The sequence below is a fragment of the Anser cygnoides genome, chromosome 3 (assembly GCF_040182565.1).
Source record: "Anser cygnoides isolate HZ-2024a breed goose chromosome 3, Taihu_goose_T2T_genome, whole genome shotgun sequence".
In the NCBI taxonomy this organism is placed as follows: Eukaryota; Metazoa; Chordata; class Aves; order Anseriformes; family Anatidae; genus Anser; species Anser cygnoides.
The window spans coordinates 2,523,231-2,548,051 of record NC_089875.1 but is presented as its reverse complement, the minus strand read 5'-3'; the positions used below and the strand labels follow the sequence as shown (position 1 = coordinate 2,548,051).

The window sequence follows — 24,821 nt, the reverse complement described above, 5'->3', positions numbered from 1 at the left end:
CTTTGGGTCCCAGTGGGACTCAGAGCAAGCCAGGCACCCCCTGCCCATTTGGGATGGGGGCAGACGCAGGGAGGCGGATCAGGAGGGAGCAGCGAGCAGCAGTGGGTGCGGAGCTGGGAGCCACCCAGCCAGAAGAGCAACATTGCTGCCTCTCTGACCTCTGATGCTCAGATCCAGGCCCACGGGGAGGGCAAACCTCTGCCCACAGCCATTATTTCTGATTTCCTGCGCCTGTCACTAACCGTGGGCCCTGTCGTAGCTCAGGAGCAGCAGGAGCACAAGGAGGCTACTGACATCCATGGCATGAGCAGCTAGAGCAGAGGAGGCAGAGAGGTTGGTTCTGGGAATTAAGGAACACGGGGACAGATTAATACTAAGATGCCTTCCCAAGGCAACTGTGCTTGGCAAGTGTCACAGGTACAGGCACGTAAGATGCCCTGTGAGCCTTGCAGGCAACACGCAGAGGTGTGGTTCGAGACAGGCTGAATACTCAGCGGGTATAAAACAACCCTCAGCAGGACAACAGTTATATACAGCTGCTGAGGATTTGGCCTCATGCCTTATGGGCCCATTCCATTTAAAACTGCTACATTTCACAGGACAGTTAGACGAATTACACCTGCACTCCAAAAAAAACCCAGCCCTAATTCAACAAAAGACAGTGTATCTTCAGTCTCAGGGGTGGTTTGTTGCCAGTAAAAACCCAGCAACCTTGGATTTAAGCTATAATGAGCGATGCTGTGTGCTGTAACAAACTACAAACTCCCCTTTCTATGAACAAATTCCCCTTTTTGTTAAGCCATCCCCTCTGTTTAGTCCTGGCCATTCCCACGTCACTGGGAAATGGAACAAGCATCCTGACTCTAACAGGCAATCCTACAGCACAGAGGAAGCACCCCATCCAGAGGAAAACAGGCCATCAACAGGATGAAAGAAGCGTCCTCCACCGGCCTGCCGCACTACCCCTGTCCTGATGCTGCCTGCACATGACTGAAGTATGGGACAACAACTTGCAGCAAGCCAGCAAAATATACCCCAGCTCCTTGCACAGTTTCAATTGCATTTGATTTTGCTCTATTGATTGGCATAAGTAGAAAACTGCAAAAATAAGCAAAAAAAACCAAAAAACATTTGCTTGTGGCTTTGGCCTTTGACAGCTTGTCCCAAAGCCAGCTGAGCTAAGCTGAAACTGCTGCATTTACTGAGCAAGCCTTGAGTCAGGCTGTCGCGGCTGGTGTTCATACGGAAGACAAATGAAAAAACAGCTTAAATTACAGAGATGCTGCTCTTGACAGACACAGGAAGACGTGGCACAGGTTTACCTCTTCCCCTCGAAGCTTGAGGCTGGACAGGTCTATAGATCTGCGTGAAGAGTGTGACTGGCGTTCCTGCTATAGCAGAGTTTAACCTGCCGGAGAAGACGCGCATCAGTCAGACCTCTCCCCTCTTTTCCATCAAGAGCAAGTGAAATTGTGCAAAATGAAACATGGAGATTAAAGAAATGTATTTCTCTGGGTGAGGAGTTAAAGAGAGCAACAGGAGCCCGTTCCTTGTCTGGAATCAGTACAGCCACAGCACCTTCACAGGAGTCAGGCTGGCTTCCACCAGCAGGAGTCGGGAGCAGTACACAGGTAATAAAAACCCACAGCGACAGGTTTGTACTTTACCACAGCACTTAAAAAGGATGGGGAGATTTTGGATGGCAAACAGTCACTCCAGGCCTGCCAAGACCTGTAGGTCAGCAGGAGCTGTGCCTCTGCCTCCCACTTGTACCTCAGCAAGAACAGGAACCAAGGGGTGTGCCCCCAAGGAAGCGGCCGTACATTTCGATGTGAGGGAGAACGCAGACAGCACACATCAACAGGCACCAAATGTTTTCCCTTTTATGACTTTTAAGAGCGTCTCCCTTTGTTGTGGGGGGAAAAAAAGACTTAGTAAGTCTCTAAGTGATGAAAAAATAAAGATTCAAGATACTGATAAAAAGCTAGTCTCATGCTGAGCTCCTCTTCAACAGAGGAATCAGAAGCCACAAGGTGAGTCAGACTGTGTGTGTTTTGAGCCTGTCAGCGTATGGAAAAAGTCTTGGCCTATATAATTTGCTTCAATTCATACACGCTTTTGCAACAGCTTCCAGTCCAGTGCTACAAAAGGGATGCAAAGGTGCACCTGCAGCTCTTTCAGTCAGCCACAGTGAGGTGGCTCTGTCTGCCTTTTACCCCGGAGCTGGTTGAGTCGCTCAGAGAAATACACCATCTTTTGCCCTAGTGTGTAGCTTCCAACATACATTTGTATCTGTTATTTAACTTCTAAAGCATTAAAATAACTTTATTTCAAATGAAAAAAATGGCTCCAGTGGTAAAATGTAGATTCTCCTATGGCCAAGCTTTTCAGAGGTACCCGTGCAGTGGGGATTTTTCTCTTTGAGGTATCTGAAATGGATGTGATTTTTCTGACAAATCCTTCCTGAACAACACAGCCTCTTTGGAAGCATCACAGGATGCATTCTCCAAATGACACCATCACCTTGTAAATGCTGGCCAGTAAAATGTGAGATTTGGTGGCATTTACAATATCACCTGCATACACCTGACTTCAGAAGGGCAAGAGGAAAACTGAGCAGTCTTTCTTGGAAAATATTTGAGGAGTTGGTAGTATTAAGGGTTAAAAATTAAAAATGAGAGGCTGGATTATACACAAACCAGTTACCATATCTGTGGCCTGTGCAAGTCTGCTCTGCCAGAACTTGAGAGAAGATTTTTGCCTGGAGGGAGGACATACACACCATGCAGACACTTATATCTAGATCTCTGTGTCTAGCTTAGTGCTGCAGCTCCTCTCGCAGTCAGGAGAAAGAGCCAAATCTTGACTTTCAGTGCTGAGAATTACCCTAATGGGATACTCCTGATCAAAACACTGTCCAAAATGAGATGCTGGAAGTTAGATTAAAAATCTGTTGCCCACGTGTGAAATACTGAATTGGCTATAAATTAGTGTCCTTCCCTGCATCTTCTGGATGACTCAGGGCAGTGGTTTGGGCACCCAGAGATCTGGCCCTGCAGCACCAGCCCGTGCAAGTGGCACCAGCCACTGCTGTGAAAGCCCAGCTCCTTTCCTCTTGTGAGGCTGATGGGTGACATTAGAGGGAGCCAGTGCTCCTCGGTAGATTTAAGCACAACCTGCACTTTTCTTTATCCTTTTCCTCCCTTGCCTGAAGAGTGGCTTTGCTGTGAGGAGTGCTTTGCTTTACAGGACATTTGCACTTGAACAGACATTTTTTCAAATGAGATGGAAGAGATCACCAGACCCTTCGGCAGTGTACAAACCCAGCCTTACCGGCTGTCCTCGTTCTCGATGATGCGTTTGTAGCGTTCCAGCTCGTTCTCTAGGGACTGCTGGTAGATCACCAGCTGGCGGCAGTCGGTCGTGTACTTCTCCAAGGTCCTCTCGGCTTCTTCTATCCCCTTCCTGAGGTTTTCAATCTGCTCATTGTAAAGCTGAATTTCGTCGTCGTAACTCTCCTGGGTGTTTTTAATCGCTTGCTCCAGCATGGTTGTCTAGTAAACAAAGTTAGTGAGTGAGTAAAAGAATCAGCTCTAAATTATTTGGCATCCCCACCTAACAGGTATTTTGTCTAACAGATATTAACTGTTAATAAACAGCTTTATTGAGCTGTGTGATGCTGCGCTGCTGACTTACAGTTTCACTGCGTTTGTTTAGTTATTCAAAACCAATACATCCCCATCCCCTCGTCTATCCCTAGTCTCCTGCTACACAGTAAGAATTACAAGATCAGTCTGAAGCAGGGAAATAGCTGTGTGATATCTCCTTCCCTGTATGCACAGGGCTGGCTGACATCTCACTGCACGAACTACAGCTCACTGTGGACAGCCTGCGAGAAGCGGGCAGAGTCTTAAGAGAAAAAGGAGCCGTCTCTCATCTCTGAATAGGCAGAAAGAGCTTAACAGCTGGGAAAATGTGTGCGGGCAAAACCTGTTCTTCCTTAACTGCGGTCCACAGACCAAGCACTGGAGGATAAGGAAGGATCATTACTTAAAAAAAAAAAAAAAAAAAAAAAAGCTACCCTTTTAAATTTAATTCCTGGGCTTTTTGACTGTAGGAAAAACAAACAAACAAACAAAGAAAAAAAAATCTGTGCAGTAAGGCCTAAGTAGCAGTCATTGGAGTGCACATTAACCAGGAGGTGGCGTGAGTTCCTTGCAAAAGCAAGGGACAGGATTTACAGGTGAGCTATTTGACTGTGTAATTCTGCTCTTGCTTTAATCTGCTGGTTTTTGGCTATTTATCATAGTTTCTTTATCACTTGGGACTTTCTTTTTCCTTTTTCAAACACTTTTTAAAGAGATGCATTCACAAAAAGCTAATGGGACAATAACTGGCTAATGGATTCTTTAATAATTGATTGATCCATATATGTTACAGGCAAGATTTTCAAAAACCTTTTAAGAGCCTGAATTTAGGAGGTAAGTCCCTTGGCATTAATTTGTTTATACTGTGGTGTCAGAGTGCACCAACAGGTGTACAGACCCCTTCTGCATTCAGTGGTCACAAGGTGGAGTCCATAACCTGGGTGCCACGTGGTTGTCGTGTTCGGAAACAGGAGAGCAAAGGCCCTCAGAGACAACTCCATCATCAGATCCAGCCTTTGCTGTCACAAGCAACCATGTCATTGCCTTCCACTCGTATATTTCACTCTTTTAATCTCAAAGTGTGAGAAGGAATCAATTAATAAATTATTGCTAAATGGGACACGAAGATTTCATTTTGAAAGCAGCACGATTAATTCCCCAAAGTGCACATCTCTTCATCTGCCAGCAGAAGGGTGATTTTCTCCTCCTGCCTCTATATTGATTTGTGATCTCACTTGTCACTAAATTGATTCCTGCCCTCGCTGGAGCGCATTTGTCCTTTCCAACAAAGCAACAGACATGAGTAAGAGACTGAGGAAAAGACCTGGGGGTACCATTGTCCGTATGTACCCTAGTGAGAAAAGTTATGCCCAAGAAGTTAAAGCTGCTGCCACAGCCATCTAGAGGAGTACAAAATCCCACCACAAGGTATTTTATGCCATTATACCACCCCTTCCCACACATACAGAGGACTGACAGCCTGGGGCACAAAAGAAGCTGCACTTGGAGGGTATAAGGTGGTCATTCTCCCACCCTATCTGCTGAGAAAACATTCAGCTGCATCAAGGTAGATCTGACATTTGCAATCCTACAAGGCTGGTTTCTATTCAGTGCAGCCTTCAGCTGCTACTCCTTCTCCTGCATCCTTTGTCCTCGCCTCCTGCATCTTGGCACTGCTCACTCAGACACTGGCTGGAGGAGGAAGGCTGATTTACGGCAGGCTTGTCAGGGAGACGGGCAGGAGCAATAAGAAAAATGAATACGCAATAAGAAATGGGCAGCCATTTTCTGCAAATCAGGAATTGGCAGACAGCAGATGTTTTTGCTGTTGGTAGTTTCTAAGCACAGGACAGGTGCTAATTTATTGCTCATTAGTGACAGGGATGAATGCAGGGTGCCAAACATAGCTGGACACCTGTGTCAAAGGACATTCAGTTTTGACTACCAAATCTACCCTGTTGTTCTCACAGCAAGCTCAGCGTTCAATGTGGCACTGTTGGGAAGCACTGGGCAGAGCCCCGAAGATCCCCTATCACTTTTCATGGGGTCAACTTCCAGCCTGACCTCAGTGAGAAAGTGAGACCAGCCTTGCATCCACAGCCTCTTGCTGACTCCATCCCACAGAAATCTAGTTGTGATGTGGAAACCTTCTCCCACCAGCTGCTCCACTAAAGCTGAGATGGCTTCATTGTGGCCAGAACACCCACTGCACAGCACTGCCCGGCCATCTAAACCCAAAAATTTGGGCCACCAAGAGAATGAGAATGAAACATCTGCAGGAACAGATGGAAAACTAAAAGGAAAGCACATTTCCAGGTCTCCAACTCCTCTGTGTTCCCAAAACCCTGTTAAAGGCCGCTCAGATTTTACCATGGGGCCACAGAAACAGCAGAGTTTAAAGAATCATGGTTGTGTTTATGGCTAGCTATGGCAGTACCTCTGTCTGCAGCTTGTATTTTTGTGCCTGTAGCTGGCAGAGGATGCTCTTGTATTCCTCCAGCTGGCTCTGTAGAACAGGGATCCTCCTCTCTGCTACCAGTTTTTCCTGGTTGGAAGAAAACAATGTGTACAGGAACGTAAGTTTCACTGTATTAAAAACAGACAAAAGAAATTGCTACAGAAAATAAACCATAAAGGCAATTAGAAAATGGCAAAAGACATAGAAAGCTCATCAGTGAACCTCAAGTAAAGCCCTGTGGCATGACTTTAAGAATAAAAGACATCATGTGGCAGTGCTGTAAAAGTACGTCTTATGTTGAAATTAGACCCTATGGATGTAGCTGTTCATATCTTCCTCCAGCTAATAAATGTGAGCATAGCCACTCACATTGGCAAGAATCACCGAGTTTTCATCCTGTCCGTAGCAATTTATTTTATTTACAAATTTTTACCATGTCCTGCCCTTTCCGGACAAGATTTACTGTCTGCAAATACTCATATGTCCTGCCAGCTCCTCCTCAGACAGGAGGCACAGCTACTCGACCACCTTTGACCCAGCCATTTCTGGGGCTGATACCTGTGCTGGCATGCACCCGACTAACACAGTGCCTCTTCTCCTGCCCACTTCAGTTTTCCAAAACTACAGTTAGGTTTTCTCTCCTATTCAGAATCCAGTATTTAATCACAGTTGTTGCAGTTTTCAGCTAAGTAGTTAGAGGATCAGTAAGGCTTTAAGAATAAACGTAGATCCTTTTTTACTTAGTACAGACTGTGCAGTATGTGTTTACTGACAGCAATGCTTACCTCAGATACACCAGTGGTTATGGGGGACACGCGAGGGGTCGTCTGGATGATCTGCTGTAAAATATTGACGTAGGTCTGGATTTCCATAAGGTTCTGGGGTGAAATAAAAAACATTTTCATCAGCAGTTGTCATAGCAAGGTGCTTCCTGCAATGTTCTACATTTCTGGGGCTTATTCCTAGATATTTAGTTCTTTCAACAGAGAGAAGTTCAGATCATGTTAAGACTTATTTTTTCCCACAAGGTTTTAGGCCTGATTTCAACTGCAGGTGCTATGAGTTTCAGCACATTTGGGATACATTGCAGGCATCTGTCTAAGTGACAATATACTTCACAGCCTTACTTAAAGACTATGCAATTTCCAATTTTACAGGACACTTGCAAAATAAGGACCAAAAGATACCTTTGCATGTGGTCCAAAAAAGTGAGCCTCTGCTTTTAAAAGTGGCAAAGATGGGACCCTGGCCTGGTACAAAGCCCTGCAGCTCTACCAAGAAGGAGAAGGGTTCTGCATGTATTAAAGCTGGCTGAAGCTTAATCATCTGGCCACAGGCTTATGGCCACAGATTAACTGGAATGCTGACCCAGAAGATCAGGAAACCCTCTCTTATGAAAGCAAGACTTCTTAGCATGAAATGTAAGACAGCTTGACCAGCCTGTTGTGTTGAATCATGGTAACAGGTCAACAAATGCAAAACATTGCTACAGCTGTCTATGTTGGACCCTGAGTGAGTCAATTTGGACACCTGCAGCCATCCAGCCCTTGGGATCCATCCCCCACTGCAGTGTGTTGTGATCACTGAATATACAAAGTGCTGCATTTATGCACTAAAACACAAACTGGATGTGCTTTAATTGGCCACTGGAACAGACCATGGAGAAGGGCAAAGCTTCACACGTGTGTCCAGAGGAAAGACCTGAAAGAGATGGCAAATCCAGCCAGTTACCTTCTTGTATCTGTCCTTCGTGGCGTTGATGTCATCCTGCAGGAACTGGGACTCGATCTGCAGCTCCAGGTTGCACAGCAGCGCTTCATCCGCTTCCTGCAAGGCAGAGACACGTCTCAGTACCCACAGCTGCAGTGCCACGTACCTGCAGCGGGAATCGTCCCACGAGTGCAGCGACCTGCACGGGTATGGGAAGCCTACTGGGACAACAGAAGGGCTATGAAACCAACAAACAGGCATTTTGTACACCATGCTCTCCCACTGCACACCCTGCTTTTCTGCACAAATAGTGTACAATGCAGTTTAGCATTGGCAGTGTTAAAATACGTTTGCCATATGCTTTATGAATGCTGGGAGCCAAGCGATAGACACTATGAAATACCACTGTGTGATGCTAAATCTTGCAACGGGGCATGAGTTTTAAATGGGTGGCATCAGCAGAGTAAGGCATTGATTTCTCCAGTGTTTATGATAAGACCTAAAGTATCTTGATACCTTTTTACTATTCCCAGAAAAAATCTGTTATGAAATAAACGGACTAGTCCAAACTATCTTCACTTCTCCTTTTGGTGTGTTCTCACAAATCACAAATGGTTTGGACCCATTTCTGGAACTAAAAATGACAGATGAGTAAGACCCAAAAAAGTCACTTTGCTGCAGAAGTTTCTATTATATTCATATGCACATATATATGTGTGTAATTTTATATATATATATATATATATATATATAAAGAGTCAAACTTGACCTCGGTGCTATAGACTAGAACAGAACAAGAAGTCTGAATTTCACAATCTGCATTACTCACGGTAGCTCGGATGTTGCTACAATCGTTATTTCTAAGAAAATTTCAATGTACTTCACAGAAGACCTAACTGGAAATGACTGTGTAGTTTGTCCAATTGAAACTGGTGGATACAAATTCTGACTACAGTGCTTTATAGCTGTAAAGTCTTTACTGAGCTCTAAGACATTGTACCAGAATAGGAGGGTTGGTGGTCCCTCCCCAGCCCCCATTTTTTTTAAGAAAGGAAAATTTTAGGGAGAATTCAGTGAGTGTCACCCCAGATGTTGCATTTTAAGAGCAAGACATTTAAAAAAAAAGGATTTAAACGTGTCCCTCTAAAATTACGTACGTCATTACCACCTGGAATTATGCCTCAGCGAGTGGATCATGCATTGAAAATAAAGCACAAAAATCTATGGGCGCAGCATGTGACTGGTAGAAGGGGATTTTTCTTTTTTTACATGCACAGCATGCTCTATTCCAAAAATGTGTGGATGTTAGCTGTTTCATTATGCTGCCGAGCCTCCCAGCCAGGCTTGCTGACGCGTTCGAAGGCCACCCATGGACCCACTGTGCTCTAGAGCCATCTCCCTGCTTTGTGAGACAGCAACTAATCCAGACCAGCACATTTGGAGCCAGTCATCACGAACGCACACTGCTTTTCTGCACTCCTCTGCTGTCCTATTGAAAAGAAGATCAGTACAACAATGGGGATGTTAGGAGGCTTGTGGGGAGCCAAAAAAGCCCCCAGGCCCCTAGGTAAGCAAATATTTCTGCATGTAATAAGCAAAAGCAGCACTCAGCTTTCCAATGTTCGTTCAAAGGGGAAAATACTTTTTTTTTTGTGGTTTTTTTTTGTTTTTTTCCCTTGCTTTCAAATAGACTCGTTTCACTGCTGATGCTTTATAACACAACAGCACAGTGTATCAGCAGAACAGAAAGCTCCACTTGAGCTTACTCAGGAGAAAGGGGCCAAAAGCCAGCAAAACAGGGGAAGGAAATAAAGAAGGAACCTTTCATTGCAATTGTTCCTCCATTCCTAGTTTTAACATAGCATCTTTTCTATATTTGCTTTAAACAAATTCAGATAACTGTTTTGGCTTTCCCCAGGAGGCAGTTTGGATGATACATACTATCTCTGCAATGGTCCTTCTTCCACTTTCTCTCCCAGTTCTCTCCCACAGAGAACCACAGACACAAACTGGAAGGAAACTGAAATTGTTTCAGCAGAGGAAGTTCTTCCTGTGATGCTGCTTGTCATGAAAGCTTGCCACAGGTTTGAAAGTCACTGGTAAGTAAGGCATTAATTAAAGAAGCCCAGAGGGATGCCTGGAAAGGAAAAAGTTTAACATCTGCACCTGCAATTTGCTTTAAGTCGGCCCTTTTGTTACATCTTAATCAAACAGGTCTTTGCTGATGTGAGATAGCTGCTGCACTGCTGTATTGATCCCAGCAGCAACTCTCTCAAACAAAACTCTCATCTTCAGCAGAATTAGCTTTACACAAAACTCGAACCAAAATCTACACCCCCATGGGTGTAATTACAACTAAAACACTGTGCTTATTTAGGGAAATCAGCTCCTGCTCTTTAGGATTCTACAGGGCAACAGACCATAGGAAAGAATGGAGTCCACTTAGTGACCCGACTGGGTTAAGCTAAAGGTCCCTGAAGGCTTAGAAAAGCATTAGACACCAGCAAAAATTTCAGTGGTGCCTAAGCAGTCAAAAAATAGGGGGAAGGTTTATGAGATAGAAGGAGAATTTCAGAATGGTCTAAAAAATGAGGCATATTCCCAAATTATTTTGCAGAACTAAGGCAATTCTTCAGAAGAAGAAGGTCATACAGACTTCAGAACAGCTTGCTGTAGTAAATGAAACCACCGAAAAAAAAAGATGAAGACCTTTCCTTTTCCTTTTTTCCAGGTTTACCTTATTGAGTCGTTCAAGGGTTTCTTTTAGCTTCTGCTGATATTCACCTTCATTTCTGTACCTGCAAACAGAACAAAGGCAATGAAGTTCAGTGGCACATCCTGCTGCAAACTGCATTTTTATTTGCACTATCATGCACAATATATGCTTAACACTAAAGAGAAATATGAACCTTGAATGGGGCCAGAAGATTTATTTATGCATTAGTATTACTTTTTTTTTCTTTTTTTCTTCGATCTCCTTTCTTTTTATCTCCTGAAGAATGAACAGCCAATGTTTTTCCCACCTCTTTCAGCATGACTCGGAAAGCCAACAGGAAGGGCTCACTCAGGGGATCTGACCAGGAACACGATGGAAGAACTTGACAGAACAAAGGAAAGGGTTTGACTTGGTGCTCTGGATTCCCAACTTCCCCTTCTTTTGAATCCCATAATGTTACCTGGGCTGGTCACTGGACTTTTCAATTCTTATCGTGAACAACAAAGAAGCAAATAAATCCCATGAGGTTTCATTTCATCATCATTCCTACAAATTGCCAGGCCTCCTCTGCCGAGTGCCGTCTTCTAACAAAATTAAACGTCTTTTTGTCAAATTGTAGTAACACAAGCTTCACTTCCAAGGATACAACTAAACATTCAGCTTCAAAAGCAAGACTACCTTTGTATCTGTTGTTTATTAAGTATCTCACCTCCAACCAATCTTCTACCTTATAAATTGTGTGCAAGGAAAAGGCAAGGACAAGGAAAACAACAAGGAAAACTTCATTAACTTAGACACTTTCTGGCAACTGGGAAAGGATAAAGCACATTGTGGAAGCTTGTGAAAATTAAATGTATCGCTGCACTGTAATGCTGGGTTTACACTCCTAGTAGTAGAGAAAAAAACACAATAGTGCCAGGGTGTAAGTCCTAATGCCTTTCAGGCCTGCTCCAATCTGGCTGATTCCTGTGTCCTCACTCAAAAATTCTTCCAATGGCTGGAATACTCAGCTCTGTTTTCCTTCATTCTCAAACAACCCAAATACCTGCTCTGTCACACAGCCATCAGTCCACCTGGCAGCCTTCAGCTGCACATACAGTTAGTAATGCGTGATTTCTCTTGGAACAAGGACTGCTTTTAAGTGATTTTCAATGCACGCCATAAGCTCAACGCAAAAGCGCTAAAGGCCTCTTAGAAGTGCTTCAGAGCCCTCAAGATGAAATGTACATGCCCCTGTGATGCTGAAATGTGTGTAAGTGCCATGGCTAAAAAACTGCAGCACTGTGCTGCTTCAAACCCGATTTCCATGTTCGAGTAATTCACTGGAGATGTTTAAAGAGGTCATATGTTTCTTAGATGGCTGCTGGCCAGTCTTTCCTGGTCCTTCAGAGCCATGAGGTTCATTTGCATTTTTGAAAAGAAAAAAAACAATCTTTCTCACCCAGTCAGGTAGTTTTAGGGATGCAATAAACCTTCTTGGACTGTGTTAAGAAAAAGCATTATTCATTGTTTTTTGCATCGGGGAAAAGAAATGGAGTGGATGGGGCTGCCAGGTTCAAACAGAGCAGAACAGAGCTGTGAAGGTTCCCATTACCTCACCTTTCTGAGGTTAACAGCTCTCTGCTGGGGCACTTACAGATTTACAGACATTTGCTAAGCCCCTTGAACCCTTGTACGGTTACAGGTGCTGGCCTTGTGAGACCACTGGGCGTGCAGGAGGGGAGCCTGCTGCCAGGCTTGGTTCTTCACCTGGGAAGCACAGCTCCAGCAATGCTGTAAATAACTTCTCCCAGCTTCAGCCGACAAACAGGTTCTGTTTGCTCTTGAAAGATGGAGCAGGGCAAGGCCCTTTTTGTTTAGACCTTGTCCCTGTTGCAGTGCAAGGGCTGGCTTCCCTTCAATGAGAAAACATTCACAAGACACACACCTAGTGAGCTTCAGTGGCCGGATACTCAATTTGGTGTCAAGCCTGTGCCTTCAATATAAAGAGGGAACAAATGCTGCCTCGCTGTTGAACTCTGCTGAACTCGTTCAGCCATATAGGAAGAAGCTTCTTGGCTTGCCACAAGCCAAGACAAAACTTTTCTGCTGAAAAATTGTCTACTGAAAAGTTTCCGAGGCACTTCACTAGACTTCTCTCAACAGAAACAGCAGAAATTAGGGTGCCAAAGAGAGCACAGACTGCAAATGCTGGTCCTACAAAGATGACAGACAGGCTAATAATGCTTGTATTTCATACCTTGCAAGCTAGGATGAGCCCTGTGCAGGCTCTGCTCTGCTGGTTTGTGAACACATTGCTACCTGCATTACCAAGAAGCTGCTATTGAGTGGCTCACAGCCATGGTGCAAGATTTCAGCACTCTGAGGAGTAGATGGAGGGAGGCAGGACCTCCTCACCTGCAGCTGATAAAACTCTCCGTACCACCAGAGAAGCGGTGGCAGTGCAGAGAATCCCTGCTGACAGGGCTTGAAGATGGCTTTGCCCATGCTCACCAGCTATGGAGTCCCCACATCTCTGCACACCCCAGCTGTCGAGTTTCGTTACCTCTCATCGGTGTTGGGTCCCCACGGCGGCCCCAGAGGGTGTCAGCTTGTCTGAGCATCACTGCACCGCGCCGATGGGAGAGCCAAGTGCCAATTTCTGTGCCTAGCAACCTCCGGGGAATTGTATTACAGGCAAAACCCACAGTATTAGCACTGAATGCATTCTAAATGAAATGATCGATTAGCAAGACTTTTAATTTCTGAAGTTAATTAATCCTGTTCAGTCAAGGGTGCTAAAACCTGGGTTTCAGTATCCTTCCGGATCTCATGGAGAGAGAAATACAGTCCTTTCCCACAGACAGATGTAATGCTGCTGTAATAATGATGCTCAATAAAATTAGCATAATTAGCCCTTTTATGAGCTGCATCCAAACAATTCTTAGCAAAGCTTTTTTGCAACTTCAAGAGAAAGAATTATCCGCTGGCACAGTCTGAATTATTCATGTTAATTTGAAAAGCTATGAATGTGGCTACAGAAGACTTAAAAATAAATTTAAACATAAGATCTACTTTCCACTGGTTTGTGCACATTTAATTTCAAAGACACAGTCGTCCCAGCGCCTACTGTGTTTAAATGTAGCTTTAAAAGGTCTGGTTATAGCTGTAAATCTACTTCCCAAACTGTGAATGTGAGTGAATGAATGGGTTGCAAGAGTAACATTTTTTACGTTAGTGAAAAGCCCAGACATTTGTCAATAACTGGTACACAACGTGCCACTCTAAGAGATTTCATTTTTCCCAACGTGCCAAAGTAGGTGCTTTATGTCCCTAAATTTTTCAAGAATCCCCTAAGTTGCAAGTGCAGCAAGAGCACCGTGCTGCCAGCTGAACATAGAGCAGGGTGGGAGAGGTCTGCAGCACGGGAATAATTCTGGCTTCAGGAGCATGTCAAGGCCCTAACATCACAATTATTGCTCCCATATGCTGTTTAGAGAGCCTATTTGTGAGTTCAAGTAGCTGAAAGCACAGCCATCGGGATGGCTTTGAGCAGACTGCCCAGGTGGACACAGGGATCCACCAAAAGATATTTTCTACACAGTTTGCACATATTTTTAACTACCATGCAGCCAGCACTGAGTTTAGTCAAAATCTCACCGACGCTGTGTAATGAGAACAAATGAACAAGTATCACAGCAGACAGGTAAATTATAGCGCTGGCTCATAGCTCAATTGCCTGCTCACGATTACTGGAATACAAAACTACTTCATCAGGTGCTTATTAGCCTCTAACACGGAGTCGTGCACTCCTGACCATTTCCAGTGTAAAGTCTCAGCACCCCTGCACAGGCTGTCCTGTGCTGTCAGATGACAAGCAGAGACGGGAATTTGGCATTTCTCTCTCTGTATTGTAGCTCCCAGCTCCCAGGTGCCGTTTGTGTGGCAGGTCACTGAGCTGGGTTGCAGATAACATTTAATTTTTTTTTTATCTGGCTCATTTTCCTGATGAACTTCTCAGGTGCCCCATCTAGCAGAGCAGGAGGTGTGTGCTGGGCAGCATGCAGAGCTTCAGAAGGCAGGTGAGGGTGTATTAGGACTGTACGGCTCCTGAGTGCGATGTATCACCAAACCATGGCCTCAAGACACAGATGGTCACCACGTCAATTGTCTCGCATCTGCTCTCTGGCTCGTTCCAATTGTGCAAAATGGTTGCAAAAACAAGAGGGAAGGACAAACCATCTGACACTTACTAGTCCAGAGGAAATCCGTAGAGGATCAGACTGAAAATTGATGTGATTTGGCCAAGGCCTGACAAAAAGTCTGTGACGGAGACAAGGGATGAAATCTCCACTGACTCATGTGTATCTGCAGCAGCAACGCGGTGCTGCTCCTGCTGATTCACCCTCTCCCTTATTAAAACTGTTTCTGGTGAGTGCAGTGAGCACTGCCTGGGAGCAGCAGTACTTCTACCAAGGCTGTGTTTCTTGAAAATATTTATTTTTTCTCCTTCCCAACACTGTCAGTGAGAAGGGTTTCTAAACTAAAGTGTGTTATATAGAATTCACCCCTCGCTTCTTGGTGGGGAAGATGAAAAGTTCCACTTCAGCCTCTACACTGCTGCAAATTTTCCCTTCTCTCCTGTGAGCAGTCCTTGTATCAGCAGCACTCACCAAGTCTTGTTGTACGCTTAATTAAGCAACATAGCCAAAACTGGCTGTTGCTGGAGAGAAGGGACCACACGTGTCTGGAAGCACCTGGATGCCTCAGCCCCTTAATGTTCCTGCCCTTTGGTTTATTGTGCCAATGACGTTAAAGAGAGATGGTTAGGGAAAAACTGTTCTTACAGGTATTGCTTAAGTAGTACAAGACAGAACTATTGGGATCCAAGGAAAAAGAGGAGGGTAATTAGGCAAGTCCCTTTCACATACCAGGAAAAAAAATATTTACTTTCTTTTCATCCACATCTGTAGTGGCTAGCACAGACTGGCCCAGGTGACTTATGACACCTGTAAATAAGTTTCTTGGAGATGTCTTACGTGTTTCAGATGTCTGGGGTCTCCTAATTCTGTGCTGCTCAGACACAAGGCTCACTTTGAGCCATGTTTGCTTTCTAATTGGGCCATTCCCTCTTTGCAGCTCGGAGCACAGCCCTCCAAGCACCAGCATCCAACAGGTACCACGGGGAAGACCTGCTGTTACAGACAGGGAAGGCCGACTGGAAAGGCCATGAAACACAGAGCTGGAGCTCTCCAACTCCTACATGCTGTCCCCGGCCACAAGTCTGAAACGCACGGAGAGACATCACCCATGCAAGAGAAGCAGCTAGTGACCAAACCTGTCCTAAGGACATAACTACAGAAACAAACACTACCTATTTTCCTCCCTTCTCAAGCCTTACTTGTTGCGGTACTCATCGAGCATGCGCTGGGCATCCTTCTCCTCCCGCTCCAGCTTGGCTCGGTCGGACGCCAGCTCCCGCATTCGCTGGCGGTTGAACTCGTTCTGCCCGGCGAAGGCCTCGTCCAAGCCCACCAGCTCGTCCATGCACTGGAAGGTCTCCAGCTGCTTGCGCAGGATGGCGTTGCGCTGCTCCAGCACGCGTGCCCGGTTGATGTAGCTGGCGAAGCGCTCGTTGAGCTCCTGCAGGTTCTCCAGGCCCTGGGCCTGGGCCAAGCTGTCGAATTCGGGGGAGCCTCTCAGCTCATCGTAGGCGTCCGAGCGCTCGTACTTCTTGCGGACCTCGTGGAGGAAGCTGCTCCTGTACATGGCTTTGGGGGGGCTGTGTGGTGCCGGCGTCCCCTCTTGCGTGCCTGCCTCTCTCTCCAGTTTGGATCTGATTTATGTCTGGGGGTCTGGGGAGGAAGAATTGACCATAATCACCCCCCCAGACGATTAAGACTTGTCTCCAGGGCGGTTTGTGGCACTAAGGGCATGGTCTGCAGCAGTGAGCTAAATAAATGCCAGTGGCCCCGCCTTAGGGCTGCCTGTCTGAGTGTAAGCAGTTCAGATGAGCAGCAGGTGGGGGGCGAGGGGCTTTCTTTTCGAGCATTGCAACTGCAGAGCCAGAATAAAAGAGAGCAATATCCAGCTTTTGCTTGGGGGATTATCCACGGACAACAAAATGAGTGCTCTGCAGTTTCAGAGGCTGAGCTCAAAGCCTGTCGTGGCTGCATTACAGGGGAGAGCTTTGTCCTTGCTGTTGTCCCCAGGCAGTGCAGAGAGGCCTTCTGCTGAGCCAGGATTTTGGTGTGAGTTGGTGGCACTGCCTGGTTTTTGTTATCTGACAGTTTTGCAGTTGCTTAGGATGACATGGTGGTATATAAAATTCGGTATGACTCCTGCTCCAAGCACAAGATTTGGCCCTTGGTTCTCACCTCACAGCTCTTTATGTCAGCCTTTCCTGCATGTTACTTCTACGAGGCATGAGGGGCATCAAAGCAGGAGGTGCACGGAGGTACCGAGAGTCCCATGCTAAAAGAGCCCTGTTGGGATTCAAACTTCTTTGGGAACAGCTAAGTGTAATGTCCTCTTGTGACGTGGTGCACACCAAGTTACCTCAGGGGGAGCCACCACCTTTCCTTCCTTCTATCCCTTCACCCCCACTGTAACTGAATCTCATACGCCTGAGAGGCTTTAGTTTTTCTGAAAGTGATGGATGTATTTCCTCAAGCAGTTCTTTTCAGTCTTTCCCCTTCCAAAATACTGTTTATTGGGCCTGTTCCTCCAGAAGCACACCTATACACACAGCCAAAAAGCCTGGCATCAAGACAGTCCAACACTAAGATCTCTGTTAATAATTCATTAAAATAATATATTAAGATAATACATTAAAATAATAATTGTGTAAAAGTCGCTCTTTATTTTTTAACGGACACGTCTAATATGACTATTTAGATCGTGTGTCTTGGAACCTTGATGGAGGGTGGCCTCACCAGCAGCAAGTGCAGAGGTGAAGAGAGAAGCTGGGTTCTCAGGTGATTCCAAAATTTGGCTCCTGTGTTATCAGATCTGCATTTAAGGGAACAAAATGTCCATTGGAAGTTTTTTGCTTCAGGTTGTTTGGAAGTGCAGCGGGGAAAGACCCAGTGATCTTTCAGAAAATCAAAGTAGGCTTTGCACATGCATTGTTCAGCTCTACACACAGCCTCTCAACTACAGAAATATCAAAGTGGGGATATATTTTTAGAAACATTTGGGATCTTCATACAGCAGCACAAAGGTCAGTATTTGCAGCCCTTTGGCTGGACAAGCCTGTCCAGCTAAACAATGTAGCAGCTGCTGACCTTTTTACAAAGTTAGTCTTCCAGAAGGGATCAGAAAGCCCGTGCTGCTTGTCTGTGGGCAGTGTATTATTAGGGGAAGAGTTTTTTGAGCTTTCGATATCATTTCAGAACAGTAATAACCTATGGGAGTACTATCCCAATCCTCCCTCTGAGGCTGGAGGCAACACTGACTCCATGCTGACCATGCACCTTAACTCCTTAGGTAATAAACACAAAAATTTCAAGTTCTGCTACAGCACGTATTTCTCTAAGGTGGGATGCCCGACTCAGTAAGGTCTCACCTTGGGCTGCTGCCATTGCTGGAGATATATCTTTATCGTGGCCACAGCAAGCTTACGTGACTCAGGCTCTGTGTTCTTGACTCTCTGTGACAGAGGCTCTGACTTTTAGTTAGGCAACTTCACGAGACACCCCGGCCTCCGCAGAGCTTCTGATCACTCAAATGCAGCAAACCAGTGTGACACAACCTGGAATAACACAATAAGAATAAGAAAATTAATAAGAATAAGAATAAGAATAAGAATAAGAATAAGAATAAGAATAAGAATAAGAATAAGAATAAGAATAAATAATAAGAGTAAGAATAAAAAAACAGTTTGGCTTACACTGCAATTGTTATTCTCTTTCCTTTCAAACACAGAATGTCAAAAACAACACAGAAAAATCAATCTCCTCCTGTTATGCGCTGAATTATTTGACTTATCGAATGGACCACCAAGGTGAATTTCTTACACAGGGATCCTGCATGCTGTTTCCCACTTAAGAGAGGCTCAAAGAATGAAAGATTAGGTACACATGCATTAGTGAAACCTCTGATAAATTGCCGCCTGGAAGCTTTTTAGATTTTTATCAGTGAGTGCATATAAAAAATCACTTCTATATAAAATATGTAACCTTTTTTACCTGATGCCTGTAATACAAATAAGAAAGAACAGCAAGAAACAAATTGTATCTCTCCTTCTTTGTCTCCAGAATACGTGTGTCTTATTCTTGTGAGGACACAATCTGAAGGCTAGCTCCTTGCAGTTTAAACACGCTGTATGGTACATCATCACCCCAGAACAAGTGTTTACCTACTGCTGCACAGCTCAATGAACCCCTGGTACGGTGGGTCTTTTGTTTCCTCTTTAATTGCTTGTATTGCCATAAACTCCCTCACACTCTAACTTAGCTATATCTCTTTGCACAATACATTTTGCCAGTGCCATCAACCTGCTTGTATGCCTTACTGCTCAGCCAAGCCAACACAAGTTTCTCATGCTAAATCTAAACAATTTAAAAGAAAGAAAGAAACAAACAAAACAATCTAAATGAATCCTGTCTTCCTGCTAAGAACAGGTCCAGCCATATCTGTGGTCTGTCAGCTCAGTTTGTGCTGCCTGTGGCTTACCTGGGGGACTTCCAGCTTCCTTTCCTTATGGGGGAAACCGTTTTAACATCAGTGGGTCAAGGCTAAGAATCAAAGCAGATCCCCACAGACAGCCCCACAGACAGCTCAGGCATTTCAAATTAATCCTTCCAGCATACTATTTTCTTAGTAACAGTATGACAGCTTGTTGGTCTGTCTATTCAGCTGTTATGAACCGATCACAGACCAGCGAGGCTCTACCAGGACAGCCCAGCTGAGGCACGCACTTCTCTCTTGCTGTCTTTTGAAGTTACTTTCCTTTATGCAGAGCCTGACTCCAATAGCCCCAAGTTTCCTATTCCTGTAGTCCAAAATGAAACTTCAGAGCAGGGTGTGCTAACGAAATGCATCAGGAGCACTGCACAGCAAGGTCTCATTAGACAGCAACTGAGGTTATTTTTCATTTTGAGAACTGATGCTCCAAAGGCCATGTCCGAGTACGTCACGTCGCATGGCTGAAAAGAGCTGCAGTGAAGGCGTTCAAAGCACATCTTCTTTGTGAACGTGACCAATGAGGAAGATGAAATGAATCTGGGCCGATCAGCTTTAAAGAAGACTCAAAGGGACATATCTTCAAATATGAAAGAGTCCATTACACTGAAAAAGCAGATTTCTTTTCTTTTTCACATCCACGGTGAATAGGACAAGAAATAATGGGTTTAAACGGTTCAATGTAAGACATGAATGAGTTGTGAGGAAAGTGGCCTAACAGGATGAATAATGAAGTATCGGAATAAAAGCCTGCAAAATCTCAGTCACTGGAGCACTTCAAAGACCAGGCTAAGCAAACCACTCAGGATTGAGGGACATTTTGTTCATCTGATCTTAGGAAGGTTGAGAGTTTACTGATGATCTTCAGGACACTACAAGGGGCTCCTTACCGGCCTGTTGGTGCCCCAGGGCCCTGGCAATGATTTCTGAGGTCTCTCCCTGTCGTATGTGAGAGCTATACCCTTCCATTCCTTAAGGACCTTTATATGCAGTCTATTTGCTTTAGAAATTGTTCTCTGGTGGGCGATTTCCAGTGTGGTGCAACACATCTGAATGCTGACTTGCACCCTGTCCTTTTGATTTTTTTCCCTAGTCGAGTTAAGCAAGGGCACCAAGCCTAGCCCGGTGTATCAACTAACATTAAATATGACTGCTCTCAAAACCAGGACATTTGTCCAACCGACAGGATTTGCAAGTCAGGCAGAATAGCACCTGTTTCCAAGGGAATTCAGAAAAAAAAAAAAAAAAAGTGCCATGTTTCATGTATGAACTCGGAGATCAGGAATACTCATATCCCTGCAGGCAGCACCTTAAAGGTCAGGGCTCAGAGCTGTTAAGCAGCCCTCCACAAAATATGCGATTAGCTACCACCAGAGGGCTGTAGTCCTACAGCAGGAGCAGGCTGCAGGTTGGAGACTCGGTACCGCATGTGCCAGTTCCTGACTTCGGTAACACCAGTGATTCCTGCAGAGAATTTGCTCTGAAACAAGCTGGGATTTGCCCTTATTGCAATAGTAAACATGCTGCAACAAGCTGCTGCTCAAGGAGACCAAACATCAGTGGGGTTGGGATCAGTCCCCTGAGGGTGGTGCATGTGGTGCTATAAAGCTGTGTACCTGCTGCATTGCTGAGGACATGCATTGCCTGAAACGAGCTCAGGAAAACACCCTGAAGTTAACAGCTGCCCTGGGACAAGTCCTTCGCTGAGCTCCCACTGCGAGGTCAGGTCAGCACGAGATCTGCTGCACACACCAGGTGTCTGTCTGTCGTCTTCAGAGGGCTGGACATTAATACGAGGAATCTGATCAAAGAAAACGACACCGATAATTTTCTATGGCAATCATGAACAAAATTAAAACCAGCTGTAAATTTTTGGCCTACTTTCTTTCTGGCAAGTCTGTATTAGCAGAAGTTTCCCAATTCCAGTGTCAGACAGACAAGCTTGACCAAGTAAAGCTATATATATATTTTTTTTCCATCATTTTGGCTGTCAAGCAGAGAAAAACACCACTCTGAAAGATATCCTTTCAGTCAAATAAAGGATCAAAGATGAAAATGGGGTAAATTCTCAGGGGTTTTATGTCTTTTTCCCATTTCTTTTTAATCTAACCACATGCTTTTGTTTGTTTCCTTTTCTGAATAATGTACAAAACAGCAAAGGACGATATATCATAAAGCAATGAGGCCTCTGGAAGATGACAGCTGTTTAGACCTCAGACTCCTAAGAAAAAGTCGTACTGAAGAAGGCAAAACAAAGAGAAAAAAAAATTGACCTAATTGCACATAATGTTCCTCCTGGCATTCAGCTTCCCTCATTAGGCCATACTATGTGCCCTCTCCCTGTGCCTCGTTATTTATAATACTGCTGATTTGGAAGAACATAATTTTTTGAAGAAAAATTGATGAAAATCAGAAATACCTATTTTGTCATTGTAGAAATGGCATTTGTTTGTTAGGATTTTGATTCAGAAAACATCAAGTAAAATGCTCTGACGATTTTCTTGGTACTTCAAAACTAAAAATAACTCATTTGAACATTTCTTATCTTTCGGAATGTCTCCCAGAAACTTAGCATTTCAACCCAGAATCTTCCATGCAAACTTAACATTCCCCACATTTCCCTTTTTTTGGGGTTAAAAATAATCAATAGATAATGTTGATGAGGCCAATAATATACTTCACAATGACTGTTTTGCCCTGAAGAATGTGCGATACAAGGGAGATAAAGGATGTGGTGTGCGTGACAAATAAGGGGGCCTCTCCTTCCACCCAGAAAAACAAAACAGAGTAGAAGTCTGAGCTTTCTGATAGGGTGTTTGTTTGATTTCCTATGAAAGAAGAATGAGAAAAGGCAGTTGCATTGAACCTGGACTCCACTTGAGGCAATAAATCTGAATTCTGGTACCAGAACAATAAGAGTAGGAGCCAGAGGAGATAGCTGGGGAATGAATGAAGGAGCAGAACTGGGGAGGGGAGATGAGAAGAGCCTGGAAAGGGGTCAGAAGGAGAAACCTTGGCTGTGGGCTGGTATGAGACAGCTGTGCGGCGTGGGCAATGCAGTGTTTGGGAAGCGATGAAGACATCACTTAACGGTGATGAAGACATCGAGCTCGTTATGTCTCAGAAGTGACGGTGATGGCAAGTCCGGCTTGCCAAAGGGGGTTGGGAGCCTCCAGCAGGCTGGGAAGAGAAGCAGAGGACAGTTTGAATCCCTGCCCCTGCCCTGGGGTGGCTCAGTGTGAGCCCTGTATTCAGGCAGGTGGGGGCCTTCAGCCACCTTCACTGAGGAAGAGGAGCGGGACCACAAGCCGCATGCATTCCAGCACAGGCAAATCTGAAAAGCTGTCTCTGATCCTCACAGCTATCAAAATCACCTGCCCCCGGGTTATGTTGGCATTCGGAGCCAACAAGCCCCTCCTGCCCCAATGGGCCAAAAAAAAGGGGGGGAGGGAGGCCAGGCACTACTCCCTTCCCTCCCCAGGGTATGCACAGCATCTCCTCCCTGCCACTGGCCACAGCAGCCATTCCTCCTTTTTCCTGCCTGGGAAACCATGCTCTGAACCCTGGCAAAAGGGGATTTTTTCCTAATGGTTTCTGTTCAGGGAGGTGTTTGCTTGCCTTACTGCGTTACTGGCAGATGCTTCTTCTCAGCAAGGTCTGGTGTGGAGCTGAACACACAGACCTGAAATGACGCATTACACACTCTCAGCAGAGAGAAAACTGAATTCTAAAAACATGTCATTGATTCTTCTTTTTCTCCCTTTGAATATGCAGCAAAGGACTGCTAAAATCCTGCCTTAAGTTTCTGGAAGTGAACAAGACGAGCTAAGATACTTGAATTCTCTCTGGCAGCAAATACGTAACGAAAGGTACCGAGCAGGGCTGATTTCTACAAGATCATGTCTTCTATGCATCATTACAAAAGCAAACCAGACAGCTTCTAATTCAAAAAGCAATTTTTAAAACCTGTGCTGCCTGTCCGGACAACCACTCAGTCTCACACAGCTATCAAAGGCAGTCCAGCAACAAACTGAAACCTGGAGAGGGAAAAGTAAGCAAAGCAGAGGTTTGTGTCTTGGGGACAGGAGACTGAGAGCCCACTGACTGCAGCAAAATGGATCAAACTAAAGGAAGTTTTTTAAAAAAACACCACTCAAAACAGCAAAACACCAGGCACATGAGTAATGTTTTCTTCTACTATTTCCCTGATTTCTTTTCACTGAAAATGAAAGAAGAAACGTTAGAGCATTGTAATAGATGCAGAAGGACAAATTACGGAATTTTGAGCAAATGAAAGCTGAAAACAAAAGTATTTCCCTTTCTGCTTGTATTGCCTTTCAATCCTGCTTACCACAAATTCCATTAAACAGAAAATGTTATAAAACACTTTGTTAGTTCTCCTTCACTACAAGTTCAGAAAACAAAAGATAATGTCTGTGACTGGAGTAAAAGGCCCAAGTGATATTTTTCCGAAATGAAGCCTCTGCTATTGTTGAAGCAACAATACATCTGTTCTGTGCCACTGACGTTGATGGAAATGGTGCGGCAATCAGCTTGTTATTGTTGCTATGGCATGACAGATTAGAGGACACGCAAGTATAAATATAGAATGAAATTAATCAGGTTGATGCATATTGGGAAAAAAAAGCACATCAGTTATCACCATAAATCCAAGGTTTTCCATGTGATAAAGCCATTTACAAAGTCTCCTGTTCATCCCTTCTTTGATTTCCTGCAGAGAAGAGAAGTTGGCCATGGATCCAGCATTAACCACTGGCATTCACGAGTAACTAAGTAAAAATATGAGGGTCCTGTTTATTCCCAGCATGTTTCTGACTGGTTCCTGCTGGGGTACAATGATAATCCTTGCTTGACTGGTCTCTGGGTATTTGAAGAGAGCACCTGGGGACAACGGGTGTTTCCTAGGCTCTCCGGATGTTCCTCCACCCCAACAGGTTATAAGGTCTTTTTTGCAGCTGCATCACTGGGGTATAGCTTTTAAGGAACCCCCAAGCACACAGGTAGAGGATTAAAAGGAAAAGGCCACCCTATGGGTTCACAGCTCCTCACAAAGAAGGCGACAGCAGAAGTAGACCTGAATATGGGGTTTCACCTCCAAACCTCTCACCCTCAGCTGCTCCGCACCGGTCTGTAACACCATCACCGCTCTTCTGCAAGGCAGAGCAGGGGGGCACTTCTGCAACGTAATATTGCACGTGCTTCTGCGGTGTGCAGATATTTGGAGGCGGGGGGGGGAAGAGCCATCATGGCCAGGATCTTCTTGCTTGGTGATTGCTGCCTGCTCACCTCACAAATAAATGGGCACTCTGATTTTATTTTTCCTTTGTCTTAGTACAGCCCGTTATGATCCATCTGCTTTAAGCACCTCGCCATCTCTCTAAAACACACTGTAAAGCCACTGTACTTTGCAAACAAAGCACTTGTTGGAAAACCCCGAAGTAGCACTTACAATGTGAAGTGCATACCTTCGTCTGTCTCTAGCTTCAGCCTAAATGAACAGTACTGGAAATGCCTTTCCAGGGTCACGGTCCTAATTAGCCTTTTAAGTGTTGTGCTGCTTTTCATCGAGGTTGTCCTGTACCCATGCACATGCCTGAGACATTGG

General features: G+C 44.8%; 1 protein-coding gene across 5 annotated transcripts in view; it reads right to left on the bottom strand.

Annotated features, from left to right (window-relative positions):
• Nucleotides 1-24,821, bottom strand: part of BFSP1 (beaded filament structural protein 1) — a 46,635-nt gene that overhangs the window by 2,083 nt on the left and 19,731 nt on the right. For 4 of the 5 annotated variants that reach the window (XM_048060986.2, XM_066993408.1, XM_048060989.2 and 1 more), the window contains 9 exons: nucleotides 20,812-20,996; nucleotides 18,078-18,263; nucleotides 15,912-16,365; nucleotides 10,553-10,613; nucleotides 7,837-7,932; nucleotides 6,891-6,983; nucleotides 6,085-6,192; nucleotides 3,334-3,554; nucleotides 1,323-1,408 (listed from right to left, as the gene is read on the bottom strand). In XM_048060986.2, the coding sequence (XP_047916943.2) occupies nucleotides 1,323-1,408; nucleotides 3,334-3,554; nucleotides 6,085-6,192; nucleotides 6,891-6,983; nucleotides 7,837-7,932; nucleotides 10,553-10,613; nucleotides 15,912-16,279 (1,033 nt within the window). In that variant the 5' untranslated portion in view covers nucleotides 16,280-16,365; nucleotides 18,078-18,263; nucleotides 20,812-20,996. The remainder of the gene's footprint in view (nucleotides 1-1,322; nucleotides 1,409-3,333; nucleotides 3,555-6,084; nucleotides 6,193-6,890; nucleotides 6,984-7,836; nucleotides 7,933-10,552; nucleotides 10,614-15,911; nucleotides 16,366-18,077; nucleotides 18,264-20,811; nucleotides 20,997-24,821) is intronic. The other variant, XM_066993409.1, reaches the window with a different exon arrangement.